The sequence below is a fragment of the Lissotriton helveticus genome, chromosome 2_1 (genome assembly GCF_964261635.1).
Source record: "Lissotriton helveticus chromosome 2_1, aLisHel1.1, whole genome shotgun sequence".
In the NCBI taxonomy this organism is placed as follows: Eukaryota; Metazoa; Chordata; class Amphibia; order Caudata; family Salamandridae; genus Lissotriton; species Lissotriton helveticus.
This window is the reverse complement of record NC_136059.1, coordinates 1,130,847,777-1,130,875,415: the sequence shown is the minus strand read 5'-3', so window position 1 is coordinate 1,130,875,415 and position 27,639 is coordinate 1,130,847,777. Positions and strand designations below refer to the sequence as shown.

The 27,639-nt window shown below is 43.2% G+C and overlaps 1 protein-coding gene across 1 annotated transcript in view; it reads left to right on the top strand.

Moving 5' to 3' along the window:
• ADAMTSL1 (ADAMTS like 1) overlaps window positions 1–27,639 on the top strand; it is a 677,686-nt gene that overhangs the window by 416,066 nt on the left and 233,981 nt on the right. Inside the window, exon 15 of the mRNA XM_078677817.1 lies at window positions 2,245–2,374. Within this exon, the coding sequence (XP_078533943.1) occupies window positions 2,245–2,374 (130 nt within the window). The remainder of the gene's footprint in view (window positions 1–2,244; window positions 2,375–27,639) is intronic.

Sequence of the window (27,639 nt, the reverse complement as noted above, 5' to 3'; positions counted from 1 at the left end):
AGTGACATCTTATCCCGGGGGCAGCCAAGCAGCCCGGAATGTGGCCCAGGTCACAGCTCACCCCCAGCCGCCCGGCTGGCAGCACGCGACCCCAGCAGGTGCGCGGCAGCCCGCGTGAGGCTCGAGCTGCAGGTGTTTGAAGTGACGCTGCACTCCAGCGGCGGTTGACGCAAGGTCAGAGGTCAAGTGCCTCGAACTACACAAGAGGCAGAGATATGCATCACTCAGAGCCCGTAAATGCCGGAAGAGGGTTTTGGAAGCTGGTTAATTAATACCTGTGTTTGTTTGAGTGCACTGAGTGATCAGAGTAACAGGCTGGGTTGTCAGAAGGTCAGGTCACGGCTTTTATTGTGGCATGCTTTACGATCTTGTACAAGTTTGTTTAGATGATTGTTATTGAGTCAGCTGAGCAAGTCGGTGTCACTGTATTCCTGGCCCTATTGTCTGTGTATCCTGTATTCCATCTAACAGTTTGAGTGTTTTACTGCCCTTGTGTTTGTATTCTCTATTCCTTGACTCACTGCCCGTATATTATCTGACCTCTTGTCTAGGTAACCTGTAGTACTTGTCCTAGTGTCAAGGATTCCATTTTACTGTCGCTATGCATGTAATGCCTCAGTGCTCCTGTATTCTGTCCTCCCTGCACCAGGTACACTGTATTATATGGCCAAGTGTCAGTGTGCTCCCTGTTCCAGAGTCACTGTATTCCCTGTCCCACTGTCAGTGTGTTCCCTGTCCCAGAGTCAGTGTGTTCCCTGTCCCACTGTCAGTGTGCTCCCTGTCCCAGAGTCAGTGTGTTCCCTGTACCACTGTCAGTGTGTTCCCTGTCCCAGAGTGAGTGTGTTCCCTGCCCCACTGTCAGTGTGCTCCCTGTCCCAGAGTCAGTGTGTTCCCTGTCCCACTGTCAGTGTGTTCCCTGTCCCAGAGTCAGTGTGTTCCCTGTACCACTGTCAGTGTGTTCCCTGTCCCAGGGTCAGTGTGTTCCCTGTCCCACTGTCAGTGTGCTCCCTGTCCCAGAGTCAGTGTGTTCCCTGTCCCACTGTCAGTGTGCTCCCTGTCCCAGAGTCGGTGTGTTCCCTGTCCCACTGTCAGTGTGCTCCCTGTCCCAGAGTCAGTGTGTTCCCTGTACCACTGTCAGAGTGTTCCCTGTCCCAGTGTCAAAGTGTTCCCTGTCCCAGTGTCAAAGTGTTCCCTGTCCCAGTGTCCTTGTGTTCCCTGTGCCTGTGTATTGTGAATCCCCCGTCTCAGTGTGTAGTCACTGCCCCAGTGTCGGGATATCTACACTCCAGTGTCATCATATTGTCCTTCTCAGTTATTGCATTCCTTGTCACAGTTTAGTGTAGATCCTACATTTTTGTCATTCATACATTTCAGGCAAACAGTCAAATCTGAAGTATATTTTAAAAGATGCATGCAGAAACACACATGCAAGCCACTATTTGAAAAGGCAACAGCCGTATATTTGGATGAAGAATACACTTTCATTTCGGAGTGGTGCTATTTGAAAAATGTGTGTGCAAAATTGCCTAGGCAGTCAAAGGCTTTCAAATAAAATAAACAAGTGAAGAACCCAAGTCAAGGACAATTGAATAGCTGAAGGGGTGATCTAAAATCATCAATTTTTAATAAAAACAAACATATATTTGATGCGAAAACAAGACACCTACAATAAATTAATATTGACCGATCCATGGCTACAATTAATGGTGTATTATCTGCAAAATTCATGCAGCTAAGGTCGAAAGATCTCACCAGTTTCACCAATGAGTTGATGTAAAGATTGAACAAAGTGGGATTCAATGTGGAACCTTGAGGCACTCCCTGGTTCAGTGCCTTAAATTCCAATGACAAAAGGGGGCCGGAGGACAGGGAAATAGGATTCACACCACTGCAAAGGTGAATCACAAATTCACACCTTAGGAAAGGCTCAAGGCTAGGCATGCTCCTATTAACGCAAACTTGGGTCGATGCAAGTATTTTTTACAAATTAAAAACCAACAGGAAAGGATCTGGTTTCATTATGCACATGCATAGATGTTCCAACAATCAGCTTATATCATATTCTACCATTTTACAAAGGGATTTATAAAAAAAAAAGTTAAAAGCCATTACCATCATACATTCATTGATATGATGTTCAGCCTTCCAAAATAAAATGTCAACGGGAGCGTACAGCCTGTATATTGATTTAGACGTGTTTTTAATGTTTATCCTTACTTTTTTAATTAACCTTTTTGTGTGCAGGTGTCCAAGAGGCTGTGGTCATTTGCCTGAACAAACAGACAAGGGAGACAGTAGATGTCAGCCTGTGTGTGACCAGCCGGCGTCCTCCACCGTTGCTAAAAGTGTGTAACCTGGAACCCTGCCCCCCAAGGTAGGATTGGTTAAGATTTTTCACGTTTTGTTTCTGTTTTATGTGTATTTCATTCATTCTCAATCTTTCTTTCCTTCCGTGTCTTCTTCTCTCGTCCCATCACTCTTTTTTTCTAACTTTCTATCATTCTTTTTATCGGTTTATTCTCATGTTTCTCCTGGCATTCTTAGACACATTTTTTGCATCTTTTCTTTTTGTATTCTTACGATTAGTTAATTCTTTCTTCCTTTTCTTTCCTTCATATGCCCATCATTGCATCTCACATTTCTTCTTTATTTCAATATATGTTTCTGCTTTGCTTCTTTCCTTTTATTTTATCTTTTTATTTCTTTGATTGATCGTCCCTTTTCTCCTTTCCACTCTTATTCATTATTTTCTTTCTTCCTTTTCTTCTTTTACAATTGTTTTCTTATTTTCTGTGTTCATTTGTACTGTCTTTCCTTCATGTTTCCTTTGTTCTTCCTTTATTATTTGCATTTTACCAGCTTTCCTTTGCGCTGTCTCACTCCATTGGCCTCTAAACTTTTTTTCTTTGTCAGTCTGATAGTTTGTCTTCCTATCACTGCTATAGACTGCTTTAAGGTTTTCTTTTGGTCCCCACCCCATAGCAGTGTTATCATAGTTTATTCTTGCGGAGTCTAATAGTTTTAACTTGTGACGCACTATGATGTGTGAGCCAAAGATAAATGTTAAGAAGGGCCAAAAAACAAATTGATCTGGCGCAGTAGCACCCCCGCTTAATCTGGTATAGCGGGTGGTACAAACGGCTGACTGGCGCCTAACCCATCCAAAGGCACAGATGAACATATATCTATTATTTGTGACTTGTTTGCCTTCGAATAAATAGAAGTTTGAGGACTAGCGCAAATTTTTAATTACGCCAACATAGTTTGCGCCATTTCTGGAATTTTATGTTGCGCTTGTTTCTTGAAATATTTGTATCAAGCAGAAGTGACTCCAAACCAATATATCCATTTCTAATTTTAGTGAAAATCCCTAATTTACAATTGAACACCTAGATACACCATTCAGTAGACCTACTGCTTGGTTCATCAGGTGACCTCGAGGCGTCTCGTCCCTGTCCTTGTGTCATCCATCATACAAGTGGAACTCTTTCTGGGGTGCCCCCATGCTGGCACAAGGGGGCAGCAGCAGCATGTGGACAACACCAGAGTTGTTAAAAGGTTCCACGATGCGGTGGCACAAGATGGGAGCCCTGTCTCTGATTTCATGGACCAACCGAGATGGGTGAATGAAAGTAAATGCCAAATATTCCCTAATGTTGTCCCACACTGGGGAGTCTATCTTTTTTATTTGTTGCGGTTTTATAAAGCGCAAATTCGACCCGAAGGTATTGCAGCACTTTACATGAGCACCAGTTAGGTTACACAAGGATGCATTTATTTTTTGGTAGGCATGGGGAGATTAAGTGATTTGTCCAGAATCATAGGATGGTGAGTCGACTCTCAAACTTGAACCTGGTTCCCCAGCTCTAAAGTCGGCAGCTCTGGCCATTAGGCCATATCCTCTCCATCTTGGTGGACATGTAATCTGTGCATGTTGATCTGTGTTAGACAGATGGCTACACAAAGAGGAAACACGCACCGGAAGCTGCACAGCTGTCTGTGTGGGGTAGCCTTTGTAAATTGGAGGAAAGTTAGCACACCACATGTGCTGAATTAGGATTTATAGGGTGAGCATCTAACACACAGCACATGCCCAAACCTTCTGCTTACCCAGGGCTGGATGGGCCAATCATTGATTGGTCTTAATCTTGTCTCTCCTTCACCGGAGAGCCTTAGAAGAGATATCCTGCAAGGGCCTGTACAAGGAGTCTGGGCTTTGAGGGCCTCGAATACGAAGTAGGTCCCTGGACTGTCAGACCAATGAGCTCCTAAATATGGCAACGAGAGCTGACACAATAAGGACAGCCTGGGGTTGATGGTAGGCTGACCCCAACTCACCTGAACGGATGCTTCCATCTAGTGCATGTGCATGACTGTAGAAGTCATCTGTTGCTTCCCTGGATACACTCTGACAAATATCAAAAGTCCCAGTACCCATTGGTTACGTGGACCGTGACCTAAAACCATTGACAATAAAGACCCATGCCCCCACATACTCGGTTCTCAGTTTTCAAGAAGAAGGCTTTTGTTCTGTCAAACACGGTTCTAGTACCATATTTGTGAACATTTCCTGCTCTGTTCATCTGTTTTCAGTTTTCTGTAATAGGTTTTCTTTGCTGCTCACTCAGCATAGCGGAAACAAAATAATTCACACGTACCAGATGCATTTTGGCCTCATCAAAACCTTAAAACATCCACAAAAGTCTAAGCATAACATGGACGTGAGTTCAACGTTTACAGTGTTAATCTACATATAGCGTGTACAATGTATGCATACAAATATATGGCGCTATTTCACCCAATCAACTTTTAGACTCTGATTCACTAAACACATTTTCAATCTGCACTCATAGGTTTACTTCCATACTTGTGTTTAGATTTACAAATGTTTAAAACTCTCGAAGGTTGCCAAGAATACTCTTGGAAATCCATGACGCTTTCTGATTTCCAATAGTACCTTAGGAATAGGTTTATGAATTCCTAGTAAGGTCCTTGCAAAACAAATTCCATAGGCTTACTTGTGGTGCACAGTTGTGCGTGGGCAAATGCCTTGATAATTATGCAATTGCACCTTTTTTCCTCAACAGGAAAATGTTTCCTTATGGATAAACACCTTTGATGTGAATCAGAGTAAATCTGCCTCAAATGTAGTGCTTAATTTGAGCTGGTGTTTGCCAGTATGAGCCACCGGAACTCATTTTGAGGACCAGCAAATTATTTTTCTGCATCAGACATTTACTGAGAGCAAGAGAGAGAAGTCAAACAAAGCGGTAAGGTGGAGGAAGAGAAAGACAGAAAAAGAGACCGGCAAGAGTGAGAAAAAGGGGCAGTGAGTATATGATAGTGGAATAAAGAGGCCGGAGGTGGATTTGAGACTATTTATCCTTTGTATTCAGTGCACTAGCACTTAATTTCACTGGCAGTGAATCTGAGCAGATCTTTGAGCACCAGCACTCATTCTTTTACATATTAGGTAAGCACTGTCCTCATATTCGTGGACAGATTTCCCTTAGCCCTCAGACCTATGTGTTAATCTGGGCTTCTGCAGAGCTAGGAAAGCAGAAATCTCGTCAGTATTTTTATGGGCGGATACACCAGTAAATGGAAGGCCTCATATCATGCTAGAGCCCCTTGCAGGGCATTTATTGGAAGTGTATAGAACTGTTCTACAGACTTAAAGCCTTATTCTGAGGGCTATACTAGTTGTTAAAGGTAATCAAACCGAGTGATAGGCCAGAGACGCATGCAAGAGATTATTACAAGAGAGAGGGCCTTCAAGAACTGGTGTAACCAAAGGCAGAGGGGCTATAAGGTTATTAGAAAATTCCACCCCCTAAAATTAAACAAGCATTTACAATGCAATAGGTCTCGCAGTTACAAGAGTTTAAGCTATTGGCATTGTAAATGACAATGCCTTTTATTTATGTTTTTTAAATGAAAACAAAAATAAAAGGCATTGTTAATTATAATTGGTAATGAGAAAGAAAGGTAGGAACGAGCGGTAAAGTGACCCGTGGTAACATTGCATTTGAAGCGGGAACACTGTGTAATAGAGAATGAATGGTGAGAGGTGTATCGGTAGAACAAGATGCTGAAGATGATTATGGAATTTGTGAGAGATTGGTGACTTAGACAAGTGTTGAGCAGGAGTTACCTCCAGGGCTGCCTATAGACAAGAGTATTCTTATGAGTGGTGCAAAGTGTGTGCCTACCAATGTGTTGAACAGCAAAATGAGTTGCGTTGGTTCACATTGCCCATTTAGACATGAATATGAATTAAAAAAGGCTCTATGATGATGGTGGTACATGGATGGAACATGGAGTTCAGAATTAAGAGATATATGGTTTGCAAGAGGACATATAAATATATGAATTGCAGCAAGGCATTTATGATGCCAAAAGAGGTTCACGATGGATCTTGGGAGAATATTGGCCATGACGTTGTGGCCTTGCACCAACCATTACCCCTGTCAGCGCTGTCAAAGAGAGTACTAACACAACTACTCACCATCACCCTCCTACAAGTGTGACCATGCGCATTATTCAAGGCCCCCAAATTTATAGGAATTGCTTGGGTAGCAGGTATTAGCCATTTTTAGTATATCGTGAAATAATAAGCAGCTGTTGTGTGCTCAACTCTGAATTACACAAACAGTCCCACCATGTGGTAGACTGTCATAAGTGCCGGTCTTCACAACTAAGTGTCTGTGTCGAGCTCCGGAAACCACCGGCTGAAATTGAGCACTGATCTAAAACCATCTCTAGTTTTAAAACAAGTGTAACTTTTAATATAATTCCAAAGCCTTCCTATCTGTCATGTGTAATGCAAAGGAATCCCAGGTGACAGCTGTTATATTGCCCACTGCCAGCCTTCCTTCTCGCTGCAGGCGGTGGTAGAGATTCACCCATGGTACCTGATAGATGCCATCTTTGCGGCTGCATGCAAAGCACTGCTTGATGCCTGTTGGCATGTGTGCAGTGACCCCCTCAGGACATGGACAACATTTCATGTAGGCCCAATGCATGGTGTTCTGTGGCCAAGAGAATCAATGCTGTTGCCCTTCGGTAGAACAGAAGTCAGTTGGAAAATTAAGAGATCCCCTGAAATGTTGTGATTCTACAGCCGTGGCGTTATCTCGCATGATAATGGATTTGCTGCATTTGCCACATAATTCTCCATCTGATGCATAATTTGCAGATTTCACTAAATAAAAAAAAACAGTTTCTAGCTCAAGTGCCTTTAAAGTTATTTTTAAAAGCACTTGGTTATGCGCAGTGGCAGATACTTTGTGCAGGTTTGTTAACGGGTCGCCTTTTAGCTGCTGACTGTTGTACTCAGGTGTTAAAGAGTTGCAGCCTTGGCATACAGAGTATAAATAGTGGTTAAAATAAAAATATATCAATATATATTACCGTTGCCTTATGTCAAATATCTTGTCAGTTTTAGTTGCATAATTGTTTCAGCTCTGCCACATAAATTGGTCCTCCACCACCCCATAATTTTAGTGGCCCTGAAAATAAGATATCACACTGGCAGTCTTCAGTCCAGGGCTTTCCTTACTAGATTTATGTTTTACGTACCCTCTGAAACAATATCTCTGGTTTGTGTGTTTCAATCCTTTATCTTGTTGTGAATGTCCTATTATTCCCCAACTAAAAAAAATGTTGTTCATATAATGTGTAAATAATTCCAAGAATTCACCTTTAAGCAAAGTAACCTTGCAAGTGCGCGCTAACTCACTAATATTTTTGATCTACTTGTCAGACTTGAAAAATGTTTGGTGTACAAAGTTTTTCTTACATATAAAAATGAAACTAGAAATATCCTGTCACTGTAATGGTAGGCCTAGTTGTACTAGTTAGTAGTGAATAAGGTCCTCAACAGCAGCGGAAAAAAGTCTCTTCACTGTTATTAGTATGTTGCTTTGTCATTAATTAACTAAGCAGTTTATCATCGATCCCCTTTGCCCATTTCTGGTCAGTCCTTCCTTCCGTGGTTTGTCATCAGTGCAGCAAGTTGTCAACAGTTCAGGAGTTTGCCATTAATTCAGTAGTCTGTCATCAGTTTGACATCAGTACCAGGGTTTGTCGTCATTTCCGCAGCTGGCATCAGTTGAAGAATTTGCGATCAATACAGCGAGGTGCCATCAGGTCGGCCTCAATGACGATAGAAATGTTAGCACCGGAGCGTGACAGCACGAAGCTGCGCGCGAGTATTCCGTGCACACATTACCACATGGTCATGTGCCTCTCTGCAGAAATGGAGGGATCGGCTTCTGGCATTTACTTTCTGTTTCTATACTAGGAAAAGACAGTTTTCTAATAGAGTGAGTCTGAGACAAGGAGGGAGGGAAAGTGAAAGCGCCCGAGGCGCGCGCTGTGCTGCCGGTTTCTCTGCTGAAGGGAGACAGGAGTTGGCACGCGCGGACAGGAGATGTGCACTCCGTACGCGTGCACATTTCCTGTCCGTGCGCGCCACCTCCTGTCTCCCATCGGGACAGAAAGCGGCAGCAATAGAGCCTCGTTAGCGAAGCAGCTCGCTGCATTCGCTAGCGAGACCTAAAAAGGATACATGTAAAGGCAGACATTGGAATGTTGGAGAAGAAGGCTTACACCACCCACTACAAGCCCTGAGCCACTGTCTTATCTTCAATGGAGCTCCCAACCAAACAAATATAATCACAGGTAATTATAATAAATATTAATAATGTAAACAAATGAAAGGACCTACAATTTTATCCGGAACATTCTGTAAGTCTGCAGTCTAGCTCTCTTAGTTTGATAGCAGTATCTCCAAATCTCTCCATAGAAGAGCCAGAGGAGCACACCATTGATTGGGTTATCACTCAAAATCCATGCGCATTCTGGCATAGTGTCATCTCGATCTCGATAAGTCGTCTCCAAGTAACCAACTATTGTCTTTCGAATATCTCTTTAATAGTATTGACCATTTGACTCTCTGGAGATACGCCTGCAAGAAGAAAAGCAGAAAAGAAAGTGAATCTTCCATGCGGTCACAGCCGGACTGGGATAAAGAAACCAGCCATGGAAATTCCACTCAACCGGCCCGGGGGTGAGGGGATGGAGAAGGTTGAGAGGCTGTGGCCCGGGGGAGGCAGAGGGGGGTGCTAGTGTAAAGAATTGCTGCTGCTTTTGTTACAGGGGACCAATATTCTGTATTGCAGCAGTGCTGCAAAACTGGCCCTCAGTAACAAAACCGCCCCACACAGGTCAAAAACTGTCCACCACCCTTCCTACCCACCGTGAAAACCCCCAGTGCCTGCTGCGGCCAGTCCGGCCCTGCAGGTGGTAATGTGGGAACTGTACAAACTATGTATGTGGTAAAGCGTAATACGCACCTTACCTCATGTAACACCTTGCAATTCTGGGTGTGTTCCTTAACTGTTAACACCATGGAAATGGATTTACTCCAGCCCTTGAAAGGTGTAAAATGCTGACTGTTTTCAGAATGGAATGAGAGAAAAAAACAGTGAATACCCACCAGTTTGAAAGTTTGTGGATGCTCCTAAAAATTGACATCAACCGTGCCCTGAAACACCCTCTTACTGCCCATGTGAGCAGATTTACTACTAGATAATTTTAAACTAAATTGGGGTAATGTTACATGAATATAGATCGTTTTTTAAGTTTCAAACAATATTTAGTGAATAGCACTTTTCACCACTAGATAAAGATATTTGCATGTGCAAACTGAAATTTCACAAACAAATAGCTCTGACAATTGGGCTCCTAATTCAATAGTGTATTCAGCAGGAGTGGGTATGTTGAACCACTAGCTTATTCAGAGGAGGGGTGTCATTTTCATCAAGCAGTACACCTGCAGAGCACCTTGGGCGGGCGTGGGCTGACTCTATAGTTACTTATGGCCTATCATTGAAAGGTGTGTTAGCATTGCTGTTATCTCATGAGCTGGATATTCAGCCTTTCTTCTTTTAAATGCTACCTAAACTGAGCATACCTTCTGCAAATACCCTGTCTGATTTCTGCTTCTTGTCTGGCACGACAAGGTCCATTTTCCACTGAAAATTTCAGTATTCCTTATCTTCCACTTTTACAGTACCCAGAACATTGCCAGTTGGTTGCGTAAGTTACGCAGAATACCCATGGGCAAGTAACAGCTTCTTTCCATTAGCCACTCTTTCCCATAGGCGCGCGAATGTCCTTCACGTCAGCGTTGGTGGAGTCATTTTCATGACTGCCTCAGCGATCACTCAGAAACAATGTGCCTCACCCCTGTCATAGGCATGACATAACCAACTTGGAGGCTTGAGTAGAGGATAGATGTGCAGTAGCCTTCCTCCAAAATATATCTGTGTTGAATAAAAGTGAAACGGCACTCTAGCAATGAGTCAGCCGAGAAGCATGAATCCCTGAGTGATGTCACTCAACCTTATCCCAAATGTAAACTTCCAGGCAAGAGCTCTGATGTAATTGCACAGCAGGAGGTATCCTTTCCAAAAGATTTACGTTTTTTGAAACCTTTGAAATCGTGCATTAACTGTTTCATCCCTATAAAAAAAGCTATAAACAAGAAACTCAGAAGATGCCAGTAGAGATGGGAAAAGTGGGACTATAAATGAAATTTTATTAAAAGTCAAGACATTTTTGTGGAAATGGTAGCCTTTCATGTGAGCATATGCATTTGGTCTGAAAATAAGCAATCGCAGAGTGTCAGATTTAAAATTGAATACAAAGGTAATTTCAATGGTTCAGATGGAGCTGCATTGAAAACCAGTTGAAGGATGTTTCTGAAATCTGAGCTACAAATGCTAGGGTTTACCTCTGATAATTTCCGTTTTGCATTAGAAAGAGTACATCTTATCTATAAATCAACATAACAGCACAAACCAAGCAATACAAAATACGTGGGGAGAAGTAAGGCAGAAATAGTTGGAAAAGTCTCAAGGACCATGTAATAGTCACAATGAAGATGTTGCCAAATTTGATGATATTACATTAAAAAAATGCAGATCTCTCTAATTTCCTAGAAAGGAACCAACGCGAAGCCCTTTAAGGAGCCCCTGGACCAGATGCATTCTGGTTAATAAGATTACTGGGCAGCTCTATTGCTCTTATTGCTTACAGGGACATTGGAATGGACTAATGCAATATGGAGAGGAGCCAACAATCCACAACAAACCAGTGGGGCCCTGTGACAGGAACTAGTGTCCTGATTGAACGGATGGTATTTTCTCCGGCAGAAGTGGTCTGCCACAACACAAGAGGATTTATAGAAGTGAATGCTTCTGAGTTGGAAGAAGTTGTCAACATGGACAGGGGAGGTGTTCCCACATTTTTTTTAGAGCATCGTGTGTTCACACCACCACCCAGCGAGGATAGTGGCACCCCTTGCCAACAGTGGGAGCGGCTCCAGCCCCAACCTCTGAAATATCTACAGGGGCCATTAACCACCTCATGTGTCTAAAAAAAGGCCATTTCCAGCTCAAGAAACACTCACAAGTTACTACTAGAGAAATGTTTGTCCTTCCCCAGCCCGTCCGTATTTGGTTGCATACTCCAAATGTGGACTTGACAGCCTGGACATTCCAGGAGATGAGCTAATGTTCATGGTTAACACCCACGAGCAAAGGATCTTCACCAATGGAGACTTTCTGCATGGTGTGCAATCCTAGCAACAAAAGGGCACCAGAATCCATAAGTCAAGATATCTTTTGTCCAATTGGAAACGGGCACTTGCGCACCTCCGCCAATAGCCATGATTCTGGAAATAGATTCTAGTTTCCACCATAAAAACAGCCATGATGTTTGTTGCAGTATTTGTTTCTTCAGCACAAAGAAGGTCAATAAGGCACCAAGTGGTTGTAAAAGAAAGAGTAGTAAGTTTGCTTATACAGGTTTGGCAGGTTGACTTGTTTAAGAGCGGCGATGGGATTGTGCGGTTACCCATACTGGGTGCGTAGAGAGGTACATCTACCCTTAAATACAGCTGGTGGTCATTCTTCTGCAGAATACAGTACTGAATGTTGTTGCTTGTACTGAATGTTGTTGTTGTTGTTGTTGTAGTCCTGAAGAAGGTAGAAGACAGTCAGTTCATCATGCCATGGCTTATAGAATGTGTTGTGCTCATTGGTGCTAGCAGTGTTTGGTTACACTAAGTTGTTGCACCATCGCTTATTTAAAAAAACATGTATATAGTTTAAGTACACATTGTAAAAGTTTGGTATATGAGGCAAGTTTATATAGTTCTTCCAATACCACCACTAAAACCTATTAACATCTGAAAAAGATATAATTAAACATTTATGTTCTGAGTATACTATTTATTTAGCTATTGAACCTGAGCGTCCCTTTAGCAGTAAACAGGAAATTGCTATTATAAGAAAGTATTCTTGCTAAACTGGGCAGGAATCTTGCACCCAGTTGAGAGGAAGGCTATATTCCAGCTATTGACTACAATATGGTGTACATGAAGTGCCTTGGTCTAGCAGGAAGGTGTGCGTGACGGAAATGTAAAAGTACCCTCTACCTAAAACAGATGTAAGCCATATCGAGGCATTTTGTAAGTTGCAGAATCTTCTCTTTCTACTAAGAGCAATCTCGAAATCGAGACAAAAGCCTGTTCAGTATGTTTATTACAAAATAGTGCGGCATAAACCAGATGTGCATATCCGCAGAGAATAGTCTGCTCTTCATTTCCATAGTTGAGGGAGTGATTGGCCATCATGGCCCCCTTCTTTTTTTAATTGCTCCTCCCCACACTCAAAATTGGTAATACATAACATAATATACTGTGTGCATCTGCATTTACAGTATACAGACACCCAAACATAGCTGCAAAAACAGCTAGGTATATTCCACTGTCATATAGTTACTGCTTATCTATATACCGTGTTAAGTTAGCATGAGCTTATTGAATGATTAAAAGCCATTTTACCTTTTGCTGCTTCTGCACACGACACATAATTGTTGCTTTAGCTTTCAGCCTAGAAGAGCGTTGTGATTTACATGAGAATAATATGTTATTGCTCTGATATCAGCGTTGCTTGGCAAACTATGTCTGTACAGTGAGTGCTGAAGCCTCAAGGATAACTCGACACAGTATTGTTGTGAGGTCTGATCTTCGCACCTTCTTAGACATAACATAAATGCAGCTGCTGCCAAAATCTGGGTTTAGGCGCGTTTTATATTGCTTTGCTTTGGGCACACGATACACACTTTATGCGGTTCGCATGCAGAGAGCTGGTGGAAGATGATGTGATCCCTTCACACTAGGATCTTGAGGTATGGAGCCGCCCTGCTAAAACCCAAAGAGACCTTCTTAGATATTAATATAATATGCTAGTTAGGGAGGGTGAGAATTAGGTGTTGTTAAACCCTATTCATTTCAGCATTTTAGCATGTTGTCACCGTTTGCCTTTTATGGACTAGTAACTATGCTGATGACTTTGCTTCTGATAATATGTTTCCTTGTATTATCTAAGATACTACGTTTGAGAAAACGGCATTAGAAAATAAATATTTCAAATGTGCACGTGTGCTCATTTACTCCACGTTCTGGTTTGAAATGATTGTATAACGAAAGAGTGCTCATGTATTCCACGTGACCTGAGGTATTCTAAGTTCATGTTCTGGTTTGTCTAAACATTGGGAGTTTGTTATGACCAATGAGACACTGTAGCTAGCTCGGTAAGGGGATTTTGGGTACTGAGGTGAGTTTTGGGCCACGCTAATTCACTGAGGTTCCAAATCTCTATGCACAGTTCTGTAGGAGAACGGAATCCCTGCTGCACCACACTGGATGGGCTTGTAGGTGTTATCAATTAACAAGATAATTGCTGTATTTTATTATCAATTATGTGGTATCTTCCTGTTGTGTTTATAATGTTCCCTGTTACCTTGTTCCTAGCTGCTCAGCCAGTGTGAGTGTTCTGTGTGGAATGTTGGTGTGATGGCCATGAGTGGAATGCTTGGGTGCTTGGTATGAGTGTTGACAAATGAAGATGACCTGAGCAGCAGGAAGGCTGTTTGTTCCTGGTGGGGCTGCTACCACTGATGTCATAGACTTAATGAATAACTTACAAAGACACTACTCATCTATGTCTACTTCATCACCTCTACGCTTGCAACTTCATTATTACATTTTGGCAACAATCTGGAGGCTTACTCATGCGTTACAACTAGCTCTACTGAAGAGGAAGTTGACACAGAAAATAAGTTTGTGCAACTGAAGAAACATATCAAAGTGGGAAACTAAAAGAAACAAGAGAAACCTTGCAAGGACATAAGTTTACAGACAAGCGATCTCAGCTTTAAAGAATGCCCTGCAGCCCCACCAGTGTCCTTTTTACTGGACAGCCCTAGCCTGGGTGTTCTTCTTTTAACGACATCCCTGAGTGTTTTAAAGACAACCTCCTGTACATCAAGCTGTATCTACACAGATTGGCCTAGAGAGTATTGTTTGCAGTGTTTTGAGATCAGCATTTTTCTTGACTCTTGTGTTATTGAACGGTCTAAATGCGAGCCATGAAATTATTACAAATCTATGTGGATTCACCTCCTGCTTTAAAAAGTCGGTGCTTAGTCTTTCAAGATGGGTGCTTGGTCCCTGCTCTGTGTTATGGACTCAACACCACAGGAACCTAGCATCAGTATGCACTTTGATTGAAAAGTGTTTGACCTGACTTATGAATTGGTGAGACACTTGTGTGAAGTCAGCCATTATACCGACTGCTGGAGCGAGTCAAGTGCGGTGAGGCAATTTTTGGTCTTTCATTTGTTTTTTGTCATTTGAGGCCTTCCCCCTTGGAGTAATGGCAGTTAAACTGCTGTGGTGTGGTGAGTCAGGAATTGCGTGTAGCGCACGCACACCTAACTGCATTATTCAGTCGCGCGGAAACTTTTCTTCAAGGTTTTCGTTGCTATGCAGTCTGGCATGCTGCTGTTGGACGCTTTGCAGCATGAGCGCGCCGGGAGCCACCTTGTGCACGTCACCCTTGCGTGCCGCCATCTTTAGTTTCAAGGCTCCATGCAAGTTGTGACACTGGGGCAGTGCGCAGGTCTCTACATCACAAATGCATTTGGGTTTTATGTTCCATGTTCAGCTGGTGATCCTCGCTGTTCGTGGGGTAGTTGGTCAAGCTGAGGTGCGATTCGGCATGCAGACGGCACGGAACACCTATGGTGACTGTTCACTTTCATGGGGTAAGGCAGCTGTCTCTTCAACATGTTGGTATTTCACCATGAACCATTCTTTTTGATTGAAGACTTTGGCAACCAGCATGTTGGGTTGCTGCAAGTCAGGTGACTCTAGCAGTTCTCCCTATGATTCAAGTCTGGCGTGTCTCCCAGAACGGTGACACGCACACCACTTGTGTGGCATACGTAACATCTTACACAGCTATGTGGAGATATGCTCATCTCTGTACGGGTCATCCTTCCTATTGATCTGCCTACCAGGTGTAACTGTTGTGGTTTTTATAACGCACACCTTAATGTATTATGGTAACTTTCCAAGTTGAAGGGGGGCATGTCCAAATAGTTGGTCCTTACAGGAGAGTGTTTTTTGGTTCATGGGTGGTGGTCACTCATTATTGTGGTTGGTTTTACCACACTCTTTTGAGGCATTGTTTTAGGTGATTTGGGTCTGTTTTTTTGTCTACTCTGTATCTCTTTCTTAAAGAATGGGAATAGGTTTTAATCCCACTTCCACGCTGTAAGCCACATTACCCTTATTACAGGAGGGGTAGCTTAAAGGGGTTTCAGCCCCTTTTTCACAGTAGATGGAGTGTAGTCCCATTCAACGCAGTTAGTCATTTCCCTTACAAGAGGGGTGGCTTTGTGGGGTCTTCTCCCTAACACAGTTTTACCCTTACAAGAGAGGTGACTAAATGGGTGTTAGTCCCATTTACGCTGTTTGTCATATGGGTCACAGTCCCATGTGACTAAATGGGTGTTAGTCCCATTTCTACTGTTTGCCTTGTCATAGTGCATAAGTCACCTTGTGATGCACATGGGTTAAGTCACCTTGTGCTACACCTATTCTCTAAGTTGTTACATGTGTGTAAGTCACCCAGTGCTGCATGTATTATTCACTGACTTTATGGGTGTCAGTCCCACTTAGCTTTGTTCGCATTATGAGTCACAGTCCCATTTTTGCATTTATGGTCCATTACATGAGGGGTGGTGAGTTGGGTTGTAGCCCCTCCTTCACAGTTTCAGTGGTTTTGTTCCGTATTCAAGGAAACTATTTATGGGTGCAGTCCACCCATAGTGGTAGAGTTCCGTATGTCTTTCCCCCATGTGTTTCTCTTCACTTTTAAAACTGTTTTATTAAAGGAGGAGGATGTGTGATATTTCGTTAGTATCTTTTCACTCTCCGTTCCTTCTTTATTTAGTCTTTGTTCCCTCTCGTTATGTGGTTTTTACCTTTCATCCCTGGGTTCTGGACTATTGCCTTCATTTGTACATTCTTGTGTATAGTTGTTTTCATTTTTATATGGTTTAATTATTTTTCAATTTTAAGGGGAGAAGATATGTGTTATCTTCCTGTTGTGTTTATAATGTTCCCTGTTACCTGGTTCCTAGCTGCTCAGCCAGTGTGAGTGTTCTGTGTGGTGGATTGGTATGATGGCCATGAGTGGAATGCTTGGGTGCCTGGTATGAGTGTTGACAGTTGAAGATGGGCTGAGCAGCAGGGAGGCTGCTCCTGGTGGGGCTGCTACCACTGATGTCATGGACTTAATAAATAACTTAAGAAGACACTATTTGGCTATGTCTACTTCATCACCTCTACGCTTGGAACTTCATTATTACAAAGTAGATATCTTCAACAACAAAGTCAGCCCACACCAGTTCTTCTGTGTGCTAAAATTATCAGACGAAAGAAGGGGAAATCAAAGCCAGATGAGTAGAAATAAACTAAATTCCTCCAGCTTTGAGCAAGCAACCCTCAGAAAATAAATCTTCTGGTGTCTAAGTGAGCAAATAAGATATACAGCAAAGATTGAGATGACAGGGTATGTGCTTGCTACAAAAGCAAGGCTCCTCACAGTTTTATTATTGCTTTGCCCCTTGCTTCCTAAAACCTGTTCCTTTTTCTGTTGCTCATTAGCTAGAAGAACTTAAAGTGCGAGGGTCACTGGAGAGGTGCAGGAAATTCACCGCCATTGTAAATTACCTCCTGCTAGAAATATCCTGTGCATTTGAAAAAGGCACAGGTTACTGAAACAGGAAGAAACTCTTGGGCATGTTTTCTCCTTTTAGCTATTTCACGCCCTTTTTCTAGCCTCACCAGTGGTTCTAGTGTAGGTCAGTCGGTATCTTTGGATCAGCGAAAATAATGAGCTTCTGACAACAATTTACCTCACAGGGTTGACACAAGAAGACTAAACATTTAAACCATTCTAGGAAGTTAAACCGCGCTGTAGTCACAATACGGAGATATTTTCTTTTCTAAATCGTTCAAAATTTGGTTCTAATTAAAGCTTTAAATTACCCAACAACACTGAAGGTAGCTGTATCAGATATACACAATTGCACTCACCTGTAAATAATGCACTGTAGCATTAAAGCTGCTATGAAACAACGCAGTGCTAAATACGCTTCCTATAATTTTGACTTTAATACACACCTTAAAAATTGGTCACTTGTAGCAAGAGTCACATAATCTAGTCACCTTTGCTGCATAATTTGGCCCTCCCTATCACATAATTCCTGTAGCCTTCATCATTGACTTGCCACTGTAGCCAACTCGGGCAGACCGTCCTGAGCAAAGCCTTAACACAAGGCAAACACGAGGAGCACCATAGCAAAATTCCAAATGTACAAAATGACACCTGTCAAAACAATATACAGTTTCTCTTAGGAGGGCTTTTGAAGGATCTTCATAGTCCAAGTCGTTTATCCCCATACTTTGTTTGAGTGTGTCATCCACGAAAACCTAGCCTTCTATATCTAAATCTCTGACCACATGCTCTAGCACAGTATAATAACAATTCACCCTTAAAATCCTATTGCGTTTAACACTTGCTTTTTAGGTCGAGACTGGTGTAGGCTGCGCACAGGCGCAGTATCGCCTGCGAGACTTAATGTCTCTCAGTAGCGAGGGTAAACCCCACCCCTCTAATCCATTGGCTGGCCTCCTAAACGGCGCACAGCCATTGGAGAAGAGGTCCCAGTGACGTTCTTCTTTGCCTCTAAGCCCCGTCTTTTTCGGATTGAGGGGGGTGCTTTTTGGCTTTCTTTCTCTCAGTGACGTCCTCAGTCAAAAACACGCCCCCCAGTCTGAAAAGGACGGGGCTTAAAACGTCACGTGGACCTAGCTCATTTAATTGAGTACCTGCACTTATTTTTTCCCCACTGAAAGCACATTGGGTAACTACTGTCCACAGAACGCATCATGAAGCTGGCTAAAAGACATTTCAGTGTCGGTTTTAAAAAAGGTGTCTTCCGTGGGATTGCAAGATGCGTGTTCCCTGTTATGATGAGCTCGAGGGTAGAGCTCGTGCATGGCTTTGAGCTCGAGAAAAACCGTGGGGTAGAATGTGCCTGCATCGTGGGAGGAACGTTGGGGCGGATCTCCAGGGAAGGGCATGTGGGGAGTCCGTCCTACAAGTCCTAAATAAACCTTTGGAAACTGATCTGTGCTCGGTGGTGATTTTACACAAGATCACCCACAACCCATACATAACGCAACCGAGCTCCCCCAAGAAAAAATCTCATCACTAAAGACACTATGGAAGAGGTGTGGGCAGTTCCTGAACACAACCTTACCTCGCGGTTACTTAAAAGTACAATCTCTGCTATTCCGCTTTCTACGCCGGACAACTTCAATGTATGAAGGACCCACTTCCCGACATTGAGAAGTGAAGGCACAGGAACCAATCAGAAAGCCAGTTCCCAATGATTAGCAGGAAAAGGGGCGTTCACACAAAGTCTTAATGACTGTACCGTCTATAAGGTGTATGATTAGTTGTAATGACCCGCCCCGGAAAAGACAACTCGACTCACCAAAAGAAATCACCTCCGCTTATGACCCAGAACTGAACGTCCAGCTACCGTGGACCGCCACACCAGGCAACATGCAGTTTTTGCAGACTTGATCTCTGCCGCACCGGAAGTGACGGTTTTCCAAGAGGAAATGAGTCAGAGAGTAAACCAAGAGATCGTGTGACTCCAGACTTGGGCTGAGGACAGCGGTCACTATCTAATCTGTATAGTGAGGCGTTTCTTGTGGAAGAGAATCTACAAACTAGTTAATAAATCGCATAGTGCTTGCTGCCAAACGACTCCTTATCAATAGACATTTGCGAACCAGGCTTCTTTTATTTTACAAAGCAATGCATTGTTGGAGTTGTCGTTTTTAGGTCGAGACTGGCGTAGGCTGTGTGTGTGTGTGTGTGTGGCTTTGTGTTTGTGTGTGAGTGGCTTTGTGTGTGTGTGTGTGGCTTTGTGTGTCTGTGTTTGTGTGGCTTTGTGTGTTTGTGGCTTTGTGTGTGTGCGTGGCTTTATGTGTGTGTGTGTGTGTGTGTGTGGGGGGGGCTTTGTGTGTGTGTGGCTGTGTGTGTGGCTTTGTGTGTGTGTGTGGCTTTGTGTGCATGTGGCTTTGTGTGTGTGTGTGGCTCTCTGTGTGTGTGGCTCTGTGTGTGTGTGTGTGTGTGTGTGTCTGTGTGTGTGTGTGTGGGTGCAATGCAATAGGTCTCGCATTTGCGAGAGATTAAGCTATTGGGATTGTAAATGACAATGCCATTTATTTATTAGTTTTCAAAACTGACACATAAATAAAACGTTTGTCATTTCCGAAGGCGAGACCGTTGCATTGTAAAGGCTTGTTACAATGTGGAATCCAGACCTTCTGGTGTTCTCAGAACTTTTCATAATAAACAGTTCTAACCTATGGATTTTACATAATGTTTCCCAGTGAACCAATAAGCTTTCATGCACGCAGTTATGACATTAATAATGTGTACCCAATTGTGATAGGCAAAATTACCCATCTCAAAAGGGATTCAATTTGGATTATTACAGTGAAAATCTTCTATCTCTAGAGTTTGTCACAGGGTATACCAACACCAAAACTCTTCACCTACTACGGTAACCTGTGAAACTTCATGTAACAATTACCGGTCTACAACTTGTAACACAGTGTGATCCCAATCCACAGCTGAACGCATATTCGCTTAAACAAATGCTTTTCAAAATAAGTAAGCCAAACCTACTGCCTTTATCATAACTTTTAATAAAAAGCAGATCAGCCCATCAGTCATAACGTTTCCTAATGAATCAATTTAGCCTCTCTCTTTAATGATTGACTGAGAAGATTTGGCAAAGCAAAATACTTCCTCCTAAGCGGGCTCAACAAGGATTGTCACTGCAGATCTTCTATTCCTCCCAAAAAGGGAGCCAACACCAAACCCTTGAATTGCACCATAACCAACACACTACTGGGCATGGCCTTTCCCACAAGAAAAAAAGTGTAATGCAAGCACTCATTTTCAGTGGAAGCACACAACTTCAGTCCAATCAAATACTGTGTGAAAAATACCCTAGATGTGGGTCGAGCCTAATGCTTCCTGTTGATCTTATAAGGTCCGGTGACAGCTATGCTGTCAAGCCAGACCTAAAAAGATGACCAATGAAAAGGGAGAAAAGGAGTGGCATGGAATGGAAGGTGGTTTGGGTGTTTCTCTTGTTCCCCTAAAAGAAAATATGAATTCTTAAAGATATAGATTTTGTCAAAATGCATTTTTTTCATCAGGCCTTCATTAAAGGCTTTTCTCCAATCACATATCTGCACATTCATGCCTATTTCTCTAGTTTATAGTTGTGTTCGTGGCTGCAACTGAAGGACTGTTCACCTCCTCTTTATGGTGTAACTACACCTTACTTTAAATGCCAATGGTCTGAAGGTTTTGAGATGGAGAATTTGCATTCTAGAGGCCATTTTGGCTGTTTTTCAGCCTACATAAGTGTAGGTATTCAATTGTTCAAAGAGTAACTTCTCCAAATGTTTGACAAAACAGGCTGATGCCTTAGCCATAATAACTCTGAAATATTACCACAGGATATCTGCTTGGCCAATGCACTAGATATGGAAATGTCTTGCGTTCATTTGACGTAAAAGATTGAAAAGAAGCCACATAAGCACGCTGAGCATGACAGAGCTTCTCCTGTATATCATATTATTTGTTAAAGGAGGGGGTTACTTTTAAATTCATGTTCAGATCAACTAATGTTTCATGGCTGCCAGTGAGAGGGGTAGGGGACCAACACTTCACTCATGGAATTACCAGACAAAAAAAACTGAGGTTGTGAGCTGTTCCGACAATATCGTGGACCAGAGCAATGATCTGGTGCTCAACCAAGCAAGTGCCGTCCACTTGTAGCTTGTGTTTGAGAGAGGAGATGTACAGGCTTGCAGAGTTCTTACTGCAAACACCAGAGAGGATTCAAGTACTTCAACTGAGAAGGCAGGTTGCAACACAACTTGTTGAGCAGTCTTGTGATGTTCTTTGTCTGTCTACCAGGGGCGTGCCATCTGCAAATACTGTGATGAAGCAGACCTGGCAGAAACATCAGCTCCTCAATCAGGACCCCCAAGACTGGCCTCCTCGCCCCCTTTCAATACCAGAGAGCATTTGTCTATTTGAAGAGTCTGATGATCACTCACTGCATTTTTTCTATGAGTACTTATACAAGAATAGTGAATTGGCTTCTTCAAAAGGCGGGATTGGAAGTATGAGCACAACATCGTCAAGTATGGTTCAATGAAGTTGTAGCCATGTGGCCATCAACATGCAAATAATGTTCACATTTGCACCCACATCCGGTAATGAGCACAACCTGTGCATTTTATTCATACCTAAGAAGTGAGCCAAACTCCAGCATTTTCCTACACACCTGCTGCAGCATTTATTGATTAATGCAAATTCCTTAATTATATGAAACTTTTGAACCCATTGAATTAGGCAATTTCTGCACATGAAGACCAAAAAAGGTTCTTGACCCTGCAATATCAGAAATGTTCAGGTCCCTATAGAATTATGAAGAATCAATAAATGGGGTAAAATAATGAAGCAGTATGTATTTCAAGATTATTTCATTTTGTTGTCAAAGGCTCAAATGCCTAGTGTAGTATGACAGACACACAAGGAGGCATATCTTAGATACAATCATAAAGATAAATACATTGATGCATCAGTCAGTGCCCTCAACCACGTAGTTCAAGAGGGTGCCCTACTTCACTCTCTTTACGCAATGTTACACTGATTTTATGTATTCGCTTCAGATGCTCTTTGGAGTGAACATGAGCAGTATACATTTTTAATATCTAATGAACTCTGGTGTATATGTTTCTGAGACCTGTATGGCTCCACACTCAGCTGCTGGACCCACTAGAACAGAACTTTCAACTACAGTCACAACCAAACACGAGACACAAATTTCTATAGTGCACTTCTCATTGTCTAACTCTGGTACTGTATGATTAATCAGTATCATGAGAAGCTCTTGGTATGTAAGATTTGGGGAAGCTTGTTAAAGGCACAGACACAAACATTCGATAGCTCTGTGTGTGAATATGGTGCAGAGACTTGGGTGAAATTCGCAGGTCACAGTTTCAAATTCTGCTAGGTTGGCTATGCCTTTCAACTTTTTGAGGTGGATAGAAATTGCTGCTGTCCATGGTATTTAAAAAACCTATTGCAGCGCTTTAAATGAGATGGAAAAAATCAGTAGTGGGAGGGGTTCTCTAAAAGGGAGTGGCCTAACACTTGTAACTCTGACACCTTTCCACCAATGGCCATGACCTTTGATAATTATGGGCATAGTTTAAAACATGTTTTGGAAAATTGAAGGACCACCGCAAGAGTTGTTTGGTACCTCTCCGTGAACTTTCATCAAAGACATCATAACAGACATGAGCATAAAACAAACCACACCTATTGGCTTTGCCAATGTCTGTTATGAATATCATTTAAATGAGTCACAACAATGATGTTGTTGTGAATAATTATAATAAAAAATGGTTCAGTTTGGAAAATATAGGTGAATTCAACATTAGAAAGTCAGTGGAAGGGGTAGTGGTCTTCTGTGTGTCTCAAGCACTTCTATTCCTCTAGTCACACTACTTTCCTCTGTAGTTTCTCTTTTAGGCATTTTGTTTGCCACTTTTCACATTACCTCACTCTGAAATCCTCCATTTGCATACTTCTTTCATCTTCAGCACCCTCGCCTGCAAGTACTTAGCTGCATCACTTTCACTTCACCGCCCCCACACAACTACAATGCACCCACCCACTCACCTGTAAGCACTGCATTTTCTTTTAGTTTCGCACGGTCATTACTTCAACAGTTGTCGGAATAATGACCTCCTTGACACACTTCACAAAGAATCACAATTACCATTTGCACACAGGGCCATTGCACCGTAGGATCCTCATGAAGCCAAGGATTTGATGAACATGTAGCCTGAATCCCTTTAAGACCCACTGACAGGCAATGTGAGAAACTCACACACAGCCTTCATCCTCAGATTTAGAGATCTTAATTGTAGCCAGTTGCACTCCCTCACATCAAGAAATCACAGAGGAACCTAGAGACAACTTGGTTCACATTAAGCACTATATACGATTAATATGCTGCATGAAAAAGCTACAAAAACACAACATGGTTGAAAAAGCAAACACTCTTAGGGGATGCAAGACTAAATAAATCGTGTGAAATGCAAACAGGAACTACAGCGCTGTCATGGATTACTTTAATGGTGTTTACATTCATTGTGGAACCGATTGGTGTTTTTTGCCTATAAAGTTAATTACTTCATGATAGGCCTCGCTTTTGATCCTTTTCAATGCCTGTATTTGCCCGCCGGGGTTCCCTTGACATTTTCTGTTCCCTCGTTATTACAACTGCAATGTTATAAGCTTACTAGTGATGTGTACTCTTGCCATAGTTGGATGCCTCGTTTCCTATAGCATTTCCATGAAGTGCTGTTGAACTTTTATGGAATGCATTTCACCCTGTTTATCCTGGGGAATATGAGACTTTTTAACATATTAACTGTGAATGCAAACATTTTGCTACAAATTTGGTAACTTTCCATTATTCTAGATATGGATCTGGCAAAACTCAGTGGCTCTTCATATATTATGCATTTGTGATTACTTCAACTGGAATATTTTGTTAATTTAATAGTTGTTGGTATACCATCAATCCAGGCGAATTCAAGCTGTGTTTACCTTTTTGAGGTCGTATGGTTCTTTGCCGTTGTTTTAGAGAATGCATTTATTTTTCATCAAAACTACACATTTATTCTGCACATGTTTATAAGTGATATCATCTAATTTTGATTAAAATGCTGCCCCATGACTTAAGCCACTTTAGCAGGCTTTTTACACAAGGAAGGCCTTATACAGGTTTGCGTATCAGCCCTCTTGAACCATGACCCGTAAAATGCATGGTTCCTACATTAAGTCGCAGAACAGAAACTACAAGCCCAGTGTAAACTGCACTCTGTGCTACTTGCAGTGCAAAGACTGCAGTCTGGTGTTATGGAACGGACCTCTCACAGAACCTTATTTAATGCTAAATGCATGGGGGCTGTAACAGCACTCATACGTCCATACATTGAAAATAGGGGGAAAACTCATTTGCTTGGAAGGAAAGCCCATGCTTAGAAGGGTAGTCCCACTTGGATCTGAGCATTTTCCAATTACCGAACATGCACAGAGATGACTCACCCTACAAGAAAGATGTAATATGTAGACTTTATTTTTCACTAGCCCTTGTACTCACTTACCAGATGGTGACCAGATAATCACCTCTTTTTTTCCTCTCTTTGCATACCTTTTACTAGACTTCCTATAATGCCCATTTTACAAATCTAAAAACTGAATTAACAAAGATTTTGATCCCACAAACATATGACTTGGTTGCTCTTCCCTGTACCTTAACAATATCATAGCCTACTTTACATTTCATATCTTAACCATTTCAACATTTTGTGAAAACTTCTTACCTACGAAAACAATGGCCAAAAACCTTCTAGAAAAAAACGTCAGGCCTACAAAGTATCCATCAGTTGTTTTTTTCATTTCCAGACAGAAAACCAGAGCCCCTCCCTTTTTCACAAACAAGTGATGCATGGTTTATTAAATAGTTGCAAGCATTTCGTTAAAAATGACCCACCTTTAATCAGACAGGCCACTGAGAAATCATTGACTATCTTTTGTAAGATTTGAATATTTCATTGCGTTTTTCTAGAGTTTTGGTATTCGATCGCTATCCTGCTTCCTTTTTTAATCTATCTCTCTCCATTGTTCATTTATTGTTTGTTTCAAGCATTATCATTTTAAGATGCGATGTGCAGCAGATGTATTTTTTCCAGTGACTCCTTTGAAGACCCTTGCAGAAAAAGATTGTTATTAATTAAGAGCAAACATTTTTGCACTGTGGTCCTGAAGAATTATTTGAGAGTATGGCAGCCATATGGGTACCAGTCCAAAACAAGATAAGTTCATTTGATTTATAGTACAAAAAGTAAAAAAAAAGATATGTCTAGCTGTCATTCCTTGGCCACGGTTAATGAAGAGCCCTTATTTATGTCTTGCGGGACATCATCAACACCTCCTTCGACTCCGCCACCTTCCCTGAGAGCTGGAAGCACGCCGAACTCAGCGCTCTCCTCAAGAAACCCACAGCAGACCCCACCGACCTCAAGAACTACCGTCCCATCTCGCTCCTCCCGTTCCCGGCCAAAGTCATCGAGAAGACCGTCAACAAACAGCTGGCCGCCTTCCTCGAGACGAATGGATCCCTCGACCCCTCACAGTCCGGCTTCCGAGCAAACCACAGCACCGAGACCGCCCTCATCGCCGCCACCGACGACCTTCGAACCCTGATGGACAACGGAGAAACAGCGGCCCTCATCCTCCTGGACCTCTCCGCGGCTTTCGACACTGTCTGCCACCGCACCCTAATACAGCGCCTCAGCAACATCGGAATCCAGGAGAAGGCACTGGAATGGATCACCTCCTTCCTCGACGGAAGAACACAAAGAGTCCGCCTACCACCGTACAAATCAGAGGCCACCGAAGTCATCTGCGGCGTCCCTCAAGGATCCTCACTGAGCCCCACCCTCTTCAACGTCTACATGAGCCCCCTCGCGGCCATCGCACGCCAACACAACCTCAACATAATCTCCTACGCCGACGACACCCAGCTGATCCTCTCCCTGACCAACGACCCCGCCACCGCCAGAGCCAACCTGCACGAAGGGATGAGAGACGTGGCCGAATGGATGACGACCAGCCGCCTGAAACTGAACTCAGACAAGACGGAGGTCCTCATCCTGGGCTCCACGCCCTCCGCCTGGGACGACTCCTGGTGGCCCCCCGCCCTGGGCACCGCACCCAAACCGACAGACCACGCACGCAACCTGGGCTTCATCCTGGACTCCTCCCTCTCCATGACCAGACAAGTCAACGCCGTCTCCTCGTCATGCTTCAACATCCTGCGCATGCTACGTAAGATCTTCCAGTGGATCCCCACCGAGACGAGGAAGACGGTCACCCAAGCCCTCGTCACCAGCCGTCTGGACTACGGCAACGCCCTCTACGCCGGAACCACTGCAAAACTCCAGAAGAGACTCCAGCGGATCCAGAACGCCTCGGCGAGACTCATCCTCGACATCCCCCGACGCAGCCACATCTCCGGACACCTGAGAGACCTGCACTGGCTCCCGGTCAACAAGAGAATCACCTTCCGACTCCTCACCCACGCACACAAAGCCCTACACGACCAAGGCCCGAGCTACCTCAACAACCGGATCAACTTCTACACTCCCAAGCGCCTCCTCAGATCAACCAACCACGCCCTCGCCGCCGTCCCCCGCATCCGAAGAGCGACAGCAGGAGGAAGATCCTTCTCCCACCTGGCCGCCAAGACCTGGAACTCACTTCCGACCAACCTGCGCCTGACCCAAGACCACCTCTCCTTCAGGAAGAAGCTCAAGACCTGGCTGTTCGAGCAGTAGCGGCACCCCCCCCCCCCCAGCGCCTTGAGACCCTACGGGTGAGTAGTGCGCTCTACAAATGACCTGATTGATTGATTGATTGATCTTTCAAATGTACGATGCTTCTGACTGCTTTTAAAAGATTGTATAGATCTTATCAACATGACTGGCACCTTCTCTTGTGCTTCATTTTAAGTATATAAATATTGCTTCATGTGGCCATCATATGGTTAACAAAACAGATAAGCAGCATACTGGTTTGCTTTACTGTCCATAAGTAGCCAGATGTTCACGCCAGAAAAGAAATAGGACGTAAGGGAGACACACTACCCTAGTAATTGGTGCATACAGGCCCTGTTTTAGTGCTGGTGGCGCCCTATGCGACAAGCTTGTTGCCCCCCTCTAGTGGCGTCTTTCTGCACGGATCCCCTCACTACCACCTTTCAACAGTCCCCCTCATCTCTCCGTAGGACGTCCCTCAGGGCCGGACTGGGAGTAGCAGGCACCGGGCAGTTTTTGTGGGCCGGTTTTGTGGCTGCGGGGTTGCTTTTCTGACAGGGGGCTGGTTTTACAGCAATGCTAAACAAATAGAGATATGCTGTTCCCTCCGTAAGATAATGAGGTAAGGGGATAGGAGGAAGGGAGTC